This window comes from Trachurus trachurus (assembly GCF_905171665.1).
Source record: "Trachurus trachurus genome assembly, chromosome: 17".
NCBI lineage: Eukaryota > Metazoa > Chordata > Actinopteri > Carangiformes > Carangidae > Trachurus > Trachurus trachurus.
In genome coordinates, this window is record NC_139900.1 from 31,273,751 (window position 1) to 31,287,797 (window position 14,047).

Consider the following 14,047-nt stretch of genomic DNA (forward strand, 5'->3'; position numbering starts at 1 on the left):
CCACGTACAAAGAGAAGAATTAGTTGGAGGATATGACCATGAGATGAACTGCTGCGGCTGCTTTTTGGGGGAAAAAAGGAGCTAGAGGAGAAAAAAGGGTGTTTGTTAGTGAAACGGCCTCTCATCCTAGGGTATAAAAACAGACAAGTTATGACTGGAGACAAGCTATGTGCCATGCTTTCCAGTGCATTAAACTTTTCATTCCTATGGTCATTTAACTGCCAACAAAATAATGCATTGGCCACTGTAAAAGCCGGATAAATCCCTCTAAAAATGCTTTGCCTAAGTGGCAGGAGAAAAAAAAAAATCTGAAAGTCCTAGTGGCACTTAGATGGATAACATTCTTAGAGTTATTTTTGGCGTGTGCCGACTGAGGGTGGAATTTGTTCAAACTTTATAAACACAAATCAAAACTCGATTCCAAACTTGCTCGCCCACACACGAAAAACATGACACGGTGCTAATGTTACAGACCAAACTCTCAAATGAGCCAAAGAGTGCTGCAGTACATTAGATGACTGATGAACAGTCAGCCTAATATGGCGTTTCTTTAGTGGACTGTTGAAGCTGCATACGCTGAGTGGAGGTGGGAGAGGCAAGAGACAATATGTGAAAGACTGGAAGCTAGAAAAAAAAGGAAAGAGAGAGAGAGAGCAAAGAGGTTAGTTGGGGAGGAACGGGACGGGAGGTGAAAGAGAGGTCTGTTTGAAAGAAGAAGAAAAAAAGAGGTGAATATTTCTGAAAATGTTTACAATTCTTCAATTTAAATACTAAGTACTTTCACAGACAGGGATGAAGCTTAAATCTGCTTTTATAAACTGCTCTAAAACACCCTTTGGAGGTAGATTAACTCAAATCAATACCAGAGGCAGAGTTTAAAATAGTGCCGACTTTAACCAATTCTACAGTACATTTAATTAAATCATTCTCACAGCAAACGACCGGAGCTGATCTATCTGAGAAAAGATGCAAACTCATCTCATCATTTTTACTCTAATATCCTCTGTCATATGTTTCCACTGCTTATAACTGAGCATGCTGTACTAATGTGAGACCTACTATGATGTACTCTTTTCTTCCTAATCTCCTTGATTATCTCAGTGAAACACACCAAAGCTGTAGTTAATGCCATTAAACCCATTTAAAGGGTCAATTCACCCAAATTACAAGAGGCTTATTTTGCCCGTTAGCATTTGTGCTTTCCAGTCGTGCACATAGTTTGGGTTTTATTTGCCCAAGTTTGGCAATATCTGCCTCCGAGATATCTGCCACCATCCAAATACAAAAGATGTTAAAGGAACTGTTTGTCAAGCTCACAGCAGAAGCAAAAACAATATTTTTATGGGGAGTATTTCTCCAGTAGAATATAGTTCCAATGAAAACTGCTCACAGCAAGGTCTGTAGAAATAACATGAACACTGTTTCTGAAAGGAGGTTTTGCTGTTGATTTTTTAAAAATGTCATTTTTTCAGTGCTGTTAGCACCATGAACAAAAATGCACTTACTACTGCCATAATGGGGTGGAGGCATACATTCCTAATAGATAAGGGTTGGGTGCAGTGGTAGCAATTCATCAAATCCAGTGTTGAATCTGCTCATCGAATTTAAATCCATCGGTGAATCTAAGTAGGCTTTGTTTTCAACTATTGTCTGTAATGAAAGTTCTGCGTGACTAAAACTCATTCGGCTCAGCTCTACAGCCTTCAGTGGTTAGCCTAATTAATGTTCATAACCTGTAGCTACTGCCAGAAAACACATGAACTTTTCATTAAATATGTATCATTACATTGCAACAGCAGGTGTAACTAACTTCCTTTAACACCTTATTTAGCATAAGTTACTTGTTCTAAATAGTGAAGACACCCTTAAGAGAGACACTGAGTTAAAGAGCTTTAATATTTATATAATATCTATAAAGGTTGGCCTTATTGAACCACATAAACCCACTCATGGGAGGGTGTTAAGGTGATGTTTCTTTTCCCTCACAAACAACCACGGGCTGAGTACAGACACTGGCTTGCAGAGAGCACGTTAACAAGATAACAGACAGGACTTTAATTGAAGCCATCACAGAATTAGAATGAATTAACATGTAAATTAGGGGCCAATAGGAGATTTGTTAGACTTTGAGCTTAACATATTCAGGTATGTTGCCAGCGGGGAACCGGCTCCAAAATAAAAGCAGATATCAGAACTCAACTCTAAAGACTGATATCTTAAAACCCGGGGAAACAAACCCAAGAAGTAATTGAGAAAACATGTCCTTTGATAATTGGGGTGAATTGACCCTGCAACACTTTATATTTCCATAAAAACATAATCAATCATTGATGTCCTTCCAAACACTCCCACGAGTTGAGGTGTCATCTGTAGAATAAATGTATACACTGCATTTACAGAGATTGTAGTGAAAGCACAACCGACACTTAAAAATCAGACAATAAGAGTTCAGTATAAGATTAGGATGGCGATACTTACTATAGGGAACACACTCATACTGGACCTCTAAGTACTTGTAGGTGCCAGGGCATGGATCAGGAAAGACATCAGAGCCAGTGACAACCACACACTGCGTACGGTTGTTGCACCTAGAAAAAAAAAAGATTGACCAGAGATTTCATCATGACTACCCATAGCAAGAGTGCTCGGCAAAGACAACATTAATAACACAGAGTGGGAAAAGTTCATCGTTACTGCTACAGTCAAAGTGATGAGATCCCAGCCAGGACTGTCACATAATGCATTCTAGTTTAAACCTTGTCAAACAGAGAGAGGAATGAAAACATTAAAGAAGAGTAAATTAATGCGCGATGAATTTGATAATGAATAACCAAGTGACAGGCATGTTAGGAATTAGCGATGGCATTTCCTTTAACAGCGTCTTCGCACCGCTATTGAAAGGGAAGACATTCATTAAAACACACATAACAGGTGGCGGTGACATGTCCTGCTTGGAATGGGTGACCTCTGGTGAGACGGAGCGGCTCCTCTGCGCGTACGTAACAGACACGACGGGAATGTGTCATTTCAATGAGAGGTTATTTGCCTTTCAGAATGAAATGGTATCCCTCAGTGAATTAACAGTCTGTTGCATGTTTGCGTGCATATGTATGTGTGTCTGCGCGTGTGTTTGTGCAGATGTTTCTGGATGCTAAAAAAGTTCAAGTAAAGAGGGAGAAGGGGGTGGGGGGGGGCAGCAGAGCACGAGTTTGTGTTATGCTGTATAGGGTGAAATTGGCTTCACTTCAATCGCGCTCTCTTGAGGCCAAGGGACTGAGAATAATGTCAGCAGCAGCAATGGCACAGGCAAACAAGAAAAAATTGGCACCAAAATAGGACATTCAACAATTTGCAAGCTTGAGATAAATATTTCAAAAGGTCAGCAGCTGTCATGCAAGTTGGACATACATTTCAACGTCGGACATGACTTTCAAAGAAACAGCAATAAATCAAGAGGCTTTCTGTCACTGCGAAATGGGATCGTCTGCACAACAACCACACAAACAAAGCCCTGTCTGTGCACTTTTAACTCTACAGGTTGTTAAGGTAAAGAGTGAATGGTAAATGTTTGTGCATTAGCCATGTACAATTCGAAACCCATTTTTGCTTTTTCAGAACAAAACCCATTCCTCGAGACTAATGGAGTATAAGACATTGAATATGAATAAAGAAAAAAGGCGTCAAGTCCATTATGAACTTCACAAAAAGCATCAGCATCATCAGTGATGGTTTAATCATTACTGACAATATGCTGCCAGCTGCTCTTACGAGATTCACTGTTACGGCTTCACTGCAGTGAGATCTGCTGAGAGGGAGAAGGGTCACTGCATTAACAATGGGAACAGATGAGACTGACAGAATCACCTCACAGGCACCCAGAGATATTCTGTATGAATTCAGTATTAAGAGTTCATAAGGGCAAATGACACCAGCTCTCAGTTCCCAGAGCTACATTTACTCAAGTACTGTACTTATGAACAATTTTGAGATAGTTAAACTTAAATATTTCATTTTATACTACTTTATGGTAATTCTCACCTAATTTCAGACTAAATTGTTGTACTATGCCCCACTACATCTAAGAGACAGTAATAGTTAGAGGATTTAAGTTAAACACATAAAAGATTATAAAATAGTATTAGTATGGGTTTAAATACTGTAACAGTATGGAAAATAGATCAAATTAACTTTAACTCTACCAGCTACAGTCATAAAATATATACAATAATATATTCTGAAAGGGGCCATTATGCATAATGACTTTGTTATCTTTACTCTATTAAAACAGTGTAGATTAACTCAAAGTGAAGGTTTGCAACTTGGGAGCAGTGTAACAAGCTGTACAGATAACAATATTATGGCTATAATGTGCTATTTACACATCCCATAGAGACAGAGATACATTGGCTTCCATGTTTCTGGAAAGGTAATGAATGCAAGTTTAATATTAAATTAAAAAATATTAGTATTTAGTTGGGTAATGGTGAGAAATATTTGGTTCTTCGTCAGAAAAGCTCCACATTGTAAACTTTGTCAGCCTGGTGTTTGGAGCTGGGCAGGTGGTCTACATGCAGAAGGGTTTATCAGAGCTTTTCTGCTCCAACAGCTGTCCACTGTGCCTGGAAATTAACCAATGAGAGCAGTCAGAATGAACCACAGCAGTTAAAAACAAAACAAAGAGCTGAAAGACACTATCAGGCTTCATTGATCTACAGGGTTTGGAGATAATTCTCTGCTGGTTTGTTACTATGAGCAACTGCATTCACATCACACCAGGGCATTTGATCTTTTATCATGAAAATATTATATACTAGTGCAGCGTTAAGTGGAGGATCTAAATTACTTGTTCCACCACTGCTAGCTTTCATGTTGAAGAATTCACTCTGGCATTTATCCTACTGTAATTTTTAGATGCACTTGCCTTGGAGAGAAGGAAAGTGTTGTTGCTAAGCATTTTGACATGGCTCTTCTGTTTTAAACTGCTGCTGAAATCACTGCATGTTATCTCTATTGCACTGAGCTCAATCTCATGGCAGCCAAGTGTCTGAGTCCTGCTCAGTTTCCATCTAAGAGCTGCACCTCTGACCAGGTAAAAGATTTATTCTGTTAGTTTTACTGGGTCAGGGGAGAGGTGGCCATTGAAATGGTGATGGAAATGGTAAAGGTGCTGAAGGCAGCGTAGCAGCCTTATTTCAAGTGTAGCTACTGTGTTTGAATAGCTTGTGTGCCTGTATGAACATGTAAAGGGGGGCAGGGTTGGCAGAGAAAGAACGAGAGAGGTCAGACATACAGTCCATTTACAGTACATCTCTGGAGTAAATACCACCTGAATATTAAACAGGACCTCGGCTGCCATCAGTTGTCCCATGCATTTTTCATCCAGCCTCTTTTTTGTCAGCAACCAAATATTTTACTTGACAAAACACTTCAATGGATGTTGAAAATCAAGCCGTTTCATCCCTGTCTAGTTGTTTTTGTTGTGAGAAATGGACGGCTAATGAATACATTTTGTCGCAATTTTCAAACCAACAAAACTGCCACTCTGTGGATCCGGCTTCCCACTGTTTCTATCTCCCCAATCTTTTTTAATATGTTTGTTTATCTGTCTGCTGTGCTATTGCCTTTTGTTAATCTTCACGAAGTTGGCAGAGCATAGTGTCTTAATGCTGTGCGGTTTAAATATTCTCCTTGTTTTAGTTTGGTGCAAACTGAACACTGATCAGGGTCTCCCAATGCTTTAACATCCCTGGTTATCGCATCAACCTTAATTACGGTCAGGAGCCTATTTCCTCTGATCTAAATCATTAGGATAATTCTAGTTAAGGGCTTGTGGTGCAGACTCTTCTCAAAGCTTTCACTTGCACGCTGCCTCCAGGGAATCTTCCACGGAGATAAGTTTGAAGTGTGGCTCCAGCTAGTGAGAGTCAGACTTGTCAACAGACGCGGTGCACAGCGTAGCAAGTCGCAGTCAAACCGAAGGGCATGGACACTGTCAGCGGCGTGCTCCTGTATGAGTGCACTGGGACGCGGCTGTAAATTTAGAAAGACAGAGTAAGACAGCAGGACCTGATCTATCCCTGAGCTGCTGTGTGGCGCTGCTTCTCATGAGAGTGAATACAAAAGTGAATGAAGGAGGGGGAAAAAAACCCAGAGGTGTAAGATGGTGGGCGATGATGCTCAAAAAGGAGGGGAGGGCAGGTTAAGACGGAGCAGTGCATTAGAAGATGAACTGCGCTGGTTACTATTTATGAATAGTTCATCCGGTGCCCTTTAAAAATACACACACCTCTGGGGGTAAAGCAGCAGTCGAGCTGAAGTGTTGCTGTGTTGTCATTTGACAGCGCGGCAGCATCCTGTGAGAGGGTAACCGGGATAAAAGGCATGATGATGGGCATTGCTCACTACCTGAGGCAAAGCCACTTCAATTGCAGTACAAGTGTTTGAACAAAGCAAGCCCAATGTTCCAGATAGGGAATTAAGAGGGTGTTCATGTGACTTGTGTCTCTGAGCTGCACTGATTATGACTCAAGCAGCAGCAACAACGCGCAGCTGGTGTGAAGAGCTCTGCCACATGGATGTCAATTCCTGCCTGTCAAGAATTAATCTGCGCCCTAGTTTTCTGAATTTTAAAATACCACCTACATCTATTCGCGTCAATAAAGAGCTTTGAAAAAAAATTGAAAGGTGTAAGATGTTGATTAATTGTCCGGCGTGTAGGTGGCTGCAAGGGCACAGTGATCATTTAACATTTCTTTTGTGTGCAGAAATGTTGGATACAGAGGGGGGGGGGGGGAAGACAAGAAGTCAAAAAATAAACGAGGTCCATACTTTTCCTCCACAGCTCCTGCTTATGTTTGTGAAATAAGATCCCTCCTCTCTCCCCAGTGTTTTACCTTTGTGATATAATCTTGTAGGCATCGGGGAGGTAGCAGTTGACGTTCTCCATCTGGAATGGGTCAGCGTCACAGATCTTGTCGTCAGTTCGGCCGTAGTTGGCCGTCTCGATCATGATGACATCACTCCCTGGGCAGCGTAGATCGATTGCATATCCTTCACATGAGAGCTCTCTCCTGACCAGCCCGAAAGGCAAGGCTGCACGGCTGAACCCTGATGCACACAGAGACAGAGAAGAAAGTTTAAGCACATAAATAAAAAGAAAAATTAATGACTTAAAAAGGATCACTGATTCAATACAATAAGGCCACACATCATGCAGTAAAAATCCACTGGCACAAAATAAATAGGCAACAGCAGTCCAATGTTTACCGCAGCTTTAAACACACGGGCTATTACACACGATACAGGAATGGGGAAAGACGAAACAATTCATCTCTCAATCTCTCTGTGGTCTTGGATGTTGGCTAAGACATCACATTGTAAGTCACTGGAGACCAATGGTAACCTCATAAATTCTTGAGCAAATACAAAGGCTACAGAGCATCAGGAAGGCCTCCACCTAAAGATCGTCCAGATCTAGACTGAGAATAGTTTGTTTTACAGCCTTACAAGCTTGTTTCATTTGTGAGTTTTTTTTTTTTTTTTTTGCTTTACTTGCTCTGTAAAGTAAGACGGAGAAAAAGAGACAGAATCCTGGCAGAATGGAGAGTAATATAATCCATTTTGCAGTGTCGGTGATCGAAGAGGGGACAGTCTGGAGTCCACAAGGGGGAAAATCTATACATGGAACACGGCAGATGGGAGGGCGGCCAAGTAAATTAACCATTTCACACAAATCTGTCTCCCCCTGTTTCAAAAAAATGACAACAAAAGTTATTCCTCAGTATTTCCTCTTGCAAAGTAATGAAATGTCTTTGAATTCCTTGAATTTGAACAGAGAGAAAAACTCTTAAATGGAAAAACAAAAGAAAGAGAAATCCATTATCTAGGGCTAAAGTGATCGAAAGTGGGGAGTAAAAGAAAGAAAAAAGTAATTCTTTGGAATTCCAAGAAAACAATTAGGTAAAATCTAAGTACAACATGCAAATGTGTTCCATTTAAGAAGTGCAAGCAGAGCACTGCATGAACTGTCAATAATCGCTGTTGTTTGCAGCAATAGCGGGTCCCTGAGGGGGCAGCTTCCACTTGTATTTTCTGCACTGCTCTCTCCTAATTAGCCCTCCTTTCAGCCTGTTACCTTTTCTGTGCTCCCATTGGCTCCCGAGCATTGTCATGTACTAACACTTACCACCCTGGGTTCACTTTGCCCCCTCACTCTAATTATCCTCACTCTTTTGACAGTCAGGGCCTTGTGCAATTAGCATTGTTTGAACTGCTCAAAGTTGAATTGATTCCCGGCTAGAAATTCCTACCCTGAAACCTCCGACCCACATGTCTGCTAGTCATTTCAGCCCGCTGCGCCTGGCTCACTTATAATGATATTCTATGTCAGTCTGCACATGTCACACACCAGCAAACAGGAGAAGAAAAACACAGAAACACACAGACATCTGTGAAACATACACCGCTGAAACACAATGCTCAAGTCATAGCGTATAAGGAGAAACTTTTGCACTCACAAGTAGTGGTAGCAGTATAACAAAATATGAAACTAATGGTATAAATTCTCTGGCACACGGCCACTAGACATTTCATTATAATACCATGATCTATCTAATGGCCGGTAGATTCTGCTTAGCTGGACTGTTTATCACCTCATTAGGAGACGTCAGTAGAGCCGAACCATAAGTGGAGGGCTGTGGGGTCACTTCATCTATTCCAATAACCACTACAATTACCCAAACCTTTCAGAAAACCTGTCCAGAGTGGTGGATGATAAAACACAGAGTGAAGTCGCCAGCTTTACTGCGAAGAATAATGATTGTCCCGCCTGCCATTCCTCATGGAAGGAGTGACGGGTTTATCACAGCAGCTACAGAGAGCGGACAGAAAGAATGCATTTCACAGGGGTTTTAAAATTCTGTGCAAAGAGATCCTCGTTTGACTAAAACACCCTTTCTGGCTGTCCACTGGTGACTCTGCCCATCTATCAGCTCACTATGGCATGATGGCATGCTGTTGTCAACATAGGCCGGACGATTGATTAGGCTCACTCCTTGCTGGCCTCCTTCTCTCTCGCCTGTATAGATCTCTCTGGTCATAGGCTAACACTACATCAATTAGGGGGAGTATCTAGACTGTACTGGCGGCCTGAGGAACAAATTGCTTCTTCTCTAAGCTGCAGACGGTCTCGGTCTCATTAATGACTGTCTTGTCAACTTGTAATTGTGCAAGTAATGACAAATCTGTCCAAAAAGTTAAAATATATATGTAAAGGAGATTTTTCTCTCTGTATGAAGAGAGGGAGAGCTGAATTCAAGGGAATATTTTTGGTCGACTTAACTGGATGTTGCTTCAGATCTTAGGATTTAAGCAGAGCTAAGAAGGAAAGACCTTGCGACAACAAAGGTTTCTGGGTGTAGGTGTTGATTTTCTCGATTTAAACAAGTTTTGCGAGATTGTGGAAAGACGGGATGATTGTTTGTGTGCACAAATGTCAATGTCTTACGGAGGTATAAAAAGCTCTTCATCTCGCATTCTGTGCTTTGTTTGACTGCTCAACTTTGCAGCAGTTGAAGACTGCGACAGAAGGGCACCAGCTGCAGGGGAAAACGGTGTCAAGAAAACTGCAGGAAAAAAAAATTCTACAACACGATGGGTGTGTGTGTGTGTGTGTGTGTGTGTGTGTGTGTGTGTGTGTGTGTGTGTGTGTGTGTGTGTGTGTGTGTGTGTGTGTGTGTGTGTGTGTGTGTGTGTGTGTGTCTGTGTGTGTCTGTGTCTTTAAAAAAAAAAGAAAGACAGAAAGAGAATGGGCTGCTCTCTGTGTTTCTGTGCCTCAGATTAACATTAAATTACACAATCAGCAAGGGAACCAAATAATGCTTTATATATAGCATTTAGTCAAATCACCATGGTTACCACTTTGACTTAGCTATAATTGGCTATGATCCCTATTCCTGGCCTTGTTGACACAGAGCCTTATCATGCATTCTGGTCAGTGAGTGACTGCGAGGAAAGTAGCTTTTCAGATTCCTCCCCCTGACCTGCCTGCTAAGCCGTCTATTGAGCTCAAGAGAGCAAAGCAAAGGCTGGGACTGCTTCTCAATATGTTGCATTCTGGGAGTTTTTCTTCTCCTCCCGTTGACAGCCTTTAATTCACTGCCAGCCCTCCTCCCCCCATCCCTCATAAAACATATTTTGTTTTCTATCAACACCCTTGAAATTGGAAGTGCCACTGTGGCTCAGATGGGTAGCGACGTCTGAAACCATCCACGGAGTTACACTTTTGTCGCTTTTAAAACCCCGGAGATAAAATGAAAAGATAATACAGGTTTGGTGTCGAGATATCGCTGTTTGGCGTCTGCAAGCGCCAGACCGTAACACGCATGTTGAGGTTCATCTTTAGCCGGTCTGTGTGCGTTAATTCGCAACAGTGCAGTGGTGACCAACCTTTAACCCCCCAAGCCTCCGCGGGACATCAGACGGTGGGAGGAAAAAACTGGAGGAATGTTTGATCAGTCTTTAAAAGAAAAAGAAAAACTGGGCCATTTTTGGAGGGTAGACAGTGTGGCGAGGGCTGGCACAGACAGAGAGCAAAGGCGTTGGTTGACGCTTGTCATCCTCCATTAAGGTTCCTTTGATTGGCCTTTGTGGTCCTGGAAACGGCAAACAGCTGCATGCAAATGGCCCTGTTTGCCCAAGGCTGGCCCCCATTGTTCTGAGCTTGGGGTTTGACAGGGACGCTTTCTCTGCAGCATAAAGGAGGGTGTAGCCTTTAGTCAAATAAGAGTGCCCCCACCGTGGTCACAGCAGGAGTACTTCAAGATTGTTTGTCTTTTTATGTTGTTTTATTCCCAATATTACTGGTAGCCAACATCTTCGGAAGAAAGAGCAGATCTTAGAGTCAAGCTTTCCTCCAACAGCGGGGGATGCCTCTATAATCCAATATCCGGAGTGACAGAGTGGTCATACAGCATGTTTTGCTCTGGTGGAGTAACTATTTCAATAGAAGTCATGAAGTAGGAAAAAAAACTGAAAAACAGATTTGAATTCTTAATAAAGGGAACAAAGCCTCATAAATGTTTTGCATCTTTTTTCCAGGCTCTTTGTTCTTTACTGCAGTATTTCTAATCTGTTCGATGGAACAGTCTGATTTCTAGCCAAGGAATAAAATTAGCTTAAAAAAAATTAAATTCCAGCAACAATTGTGGTAAACCTTTTATGTGTGAAATAAAACTACATTTCATTGTCCATGCACATGCCTCTAAACTGACAAAACAAAATAAGTGGAAAGTACTTGGACTAATTCACAGGACACACAATTTCCATTTCCACGTCCCCACATTTGATAAGACATCCAGTCCTGTCGCCTAAAATGTGCGACGAAAGTTCACAAATGCAGTACATGACCGCCCATCAGATGTGATAGACACACTGGAGAAAAGTGGGAGATGAGAAAGGAGATTTGGGATTCACAAAATAACACCTGCTTTTCAAATACAGACAACACCCCGAGAGCTCTTCACCATGCCACAGTGGCTCATATTTCATTTCAACTGTCGAAATGCGGCGAAACAGTGAAAATCTAGTTGGACATATGGTACCATTTCCCATGACACTTAAGTCCCCGCTCCGGTCCACCTTGCTGGGAATTGTTTCTAAAGACAGTGTCAGACAAGACCACAAACCCTGGGGCTACACCCGCCTTTCCCACACAGCTGCTATCAGACACTCTTGATTCCGATATAAGTATTCTAAAATAGAAACTGGCAATACAGTATTGAGTCCATTTGTGGTTAGATGAAGCGCTGTGGCTCATATCCTTTTCTTTCTCTGGTGATGCATGAATTCAGTGTTGCCACTTCAAATTCCAGAGCCACCATTTGTATTCACAGCAATGGCCCTTTCTCTAATTCATCTCCCCTTTTCTTCACTTAAAAAAAAAAAAATCAGTAGGTGGGAGGAAAGAATCGCATGCGGCATGCTGAAGCATGTCTTGTTGGAGGGCTTTAAGGGGAAGGATTTGTCATATTGCTGAGACTGAGCGTGATAGACCCTGCTGCTGCCTCTTAACTCCTCAGGTGGGTCCATTTAGAGGAAGCTAGATCCTATCATGCCAGATGCAGGCGTGTAATGTTTTCTCTTTTAGTGAATCAGCATGAATTTAAAGGGAAAATCCAGTGTTTTTCAGCCGAGGATTTATTGTCATGATTGGCATGTCTTTGAACCCCTCCCCAAGTGGTTTGGTGGCACTTAATAGTTTGGGCTAAGAGTTGTTATATTTGGCTTTATAAGAGTTGTGGGAGTTTTTTTTCTTTTTTTCAATCAAATTGTGTTTGCTCTAGACTGTAAACAGCTGTTTATGCTAGTGCTAGCTACATAGCAACAGAAAAAAAGTTCCTTTAAATCAAAAGTACGTATTTTTGGCTGACTGCATTGACCCATTTCCTTACATTATATGCCAGAAACGGTTTCACTTCCACAAAATAAATCAGCGCACAATAGTAGCCCGTATTAATCAGTCTAAGCTTTCAAAGCTCGGTTAGCAGGCTGGTGAGCAGCAGTTGCTAATCTATTTTCTGTGTTTAAAGTAATTTATGTCAAGCTTTAAAATGTTTCATTTCCTGGATCTCTACAACAGAGGTGGCAAGTACAGAGTGACCACAAATCACTGGTTAAAACAGCCAAATGTTGATTAAGAACCAGAATAAGAAATAACACAGTTTTCCTTCAGGCATGTGAGCCTTTTTTATAGAGTATCTAACAACCCCACAATGTACACAAAACACTTAAAATGCACAGACTGTTGTGTTTTGATGTTGCGGAAATCACAGGGGTTGCATAACACACAGAAAATGTTTAAGTTTTGGCACAACTGATGCACAGTCGACACGGTGGATTATTTTGACACTCCAGAACAGGCGGCTCAGCTGCAGAAGACTGCAGATGAAGAATTTTTCCCCATGGGAGCAAGAAGCAAAGGAGAAAAAAAGGCCAGAAAGTAGAGGCTGTAATGACTGTGTCTTAATTTGGCCGCAAGAATCAAGGTTTTCTCCTCTGTCGATTGGTTGGATGATCCCTGACCCTGTGGGCGCACATCAAAGAAACACAGCACGGAAAGAGGGGAACATCATTACATTACTAATACACATAATCCTCTAAATGCAAAGAGGGTCAGTGTTTAATATAAGTCATGACAGGAATAATTCAGATGAAGGAACATATATTAGTTGATGCAGCCTCTTCTTTTGTTTGGTCCATGGACACATCACTTAGATTAAAGCAAGGTATAATGCGACACCTTGTATAGTCTACTGAGAAAACAACCTTTTCAAGACTGTCACAGAGGCTAAACATTTGAAAAAAAAATGTTTAACTTGGAAGATGAAAACCCCTATATGTTCCCAGGAGAATGCCATTTTGACAGAATTAGTTCAATATCTAACATATTGTTGCATCTCTCTTTTGCATGGGAGTTGATGAAACATGCAGAAAGACGTGAGTTAAAGCAACTCCTCCAAGTGCAGCAGGGCAATAGTTTCACAGGTTTGATCTATCCAGAGATGCTTAACTCCCCTTAAGCCCATATTTTACCCCTGTATTTAAACCCCAGCTGGATTTTCCGCTTAAGAAAACGTCTCAGAATAAGTCAGGTGCCTCCCTTAGGGTGGGGATGGAGAAGAAAAAAGAGGGAGGATGAAGTGCAGAAAGGGGAGGATGTGGATTTGTCTCTATCATATGCTCGGGTCTCTGTTCTTGTTTGCTGGGGCACAGCCTCCTAATCAACCCAGCCATCTCCTCCACCCGGCCCTGCCTGTACAGAGCCGAGCCCAGGAGGCTTACTCACTACGTCACATAGACATGGTGTCAGGAGAAGCTGCAACTGGAACATGGATTACATGAATAATGAGCCACAGACTACAAGGCAGAGGCGATAATGAACGGACAATTCTGATAGGTTTATCTCCAGGCCCGGCCAGCAGTAGCCTTTCACACAGCGGCGCTATCACTCCGAGTCCATTTAGGATTTTGTGTCTCCACACAGACCTAC

At 41.8% G+C, this 14,047-nt stretch overlaps 1 protein-coding gene across 1 annotated transcript in view; it reads right to left on the reverse strand.

Moving 5' to 3' along the window:
- The window catches only part of adgrl2b.1 (adhesion G protein-coupled receptor L2b, tandem duplicate 1), a gene marked incomplete at its 3' end in the record, with an annotated part of 126,447 nt that overhangs the window by 39,468 nt on the left and 72,932 nt on the right, over positions 1-14,047 (reverse strand). Inside the window, exons 5-6 of the mRNA XM_083991109.1 lie at positions 6,894-7,107; positions 2,479-2,588 (exon numbers count right to left, since the gene is read on the reverse strand). Coding sequence (XP_083847235.1) covers positions 2,479-2,588; positions 6,894-7,107 — 324 coding nt within the window. The remainder of the gene's footprint in view (positions 1-2,478; positions 2,589-6,893; positions 7,108-14,047) is intronic.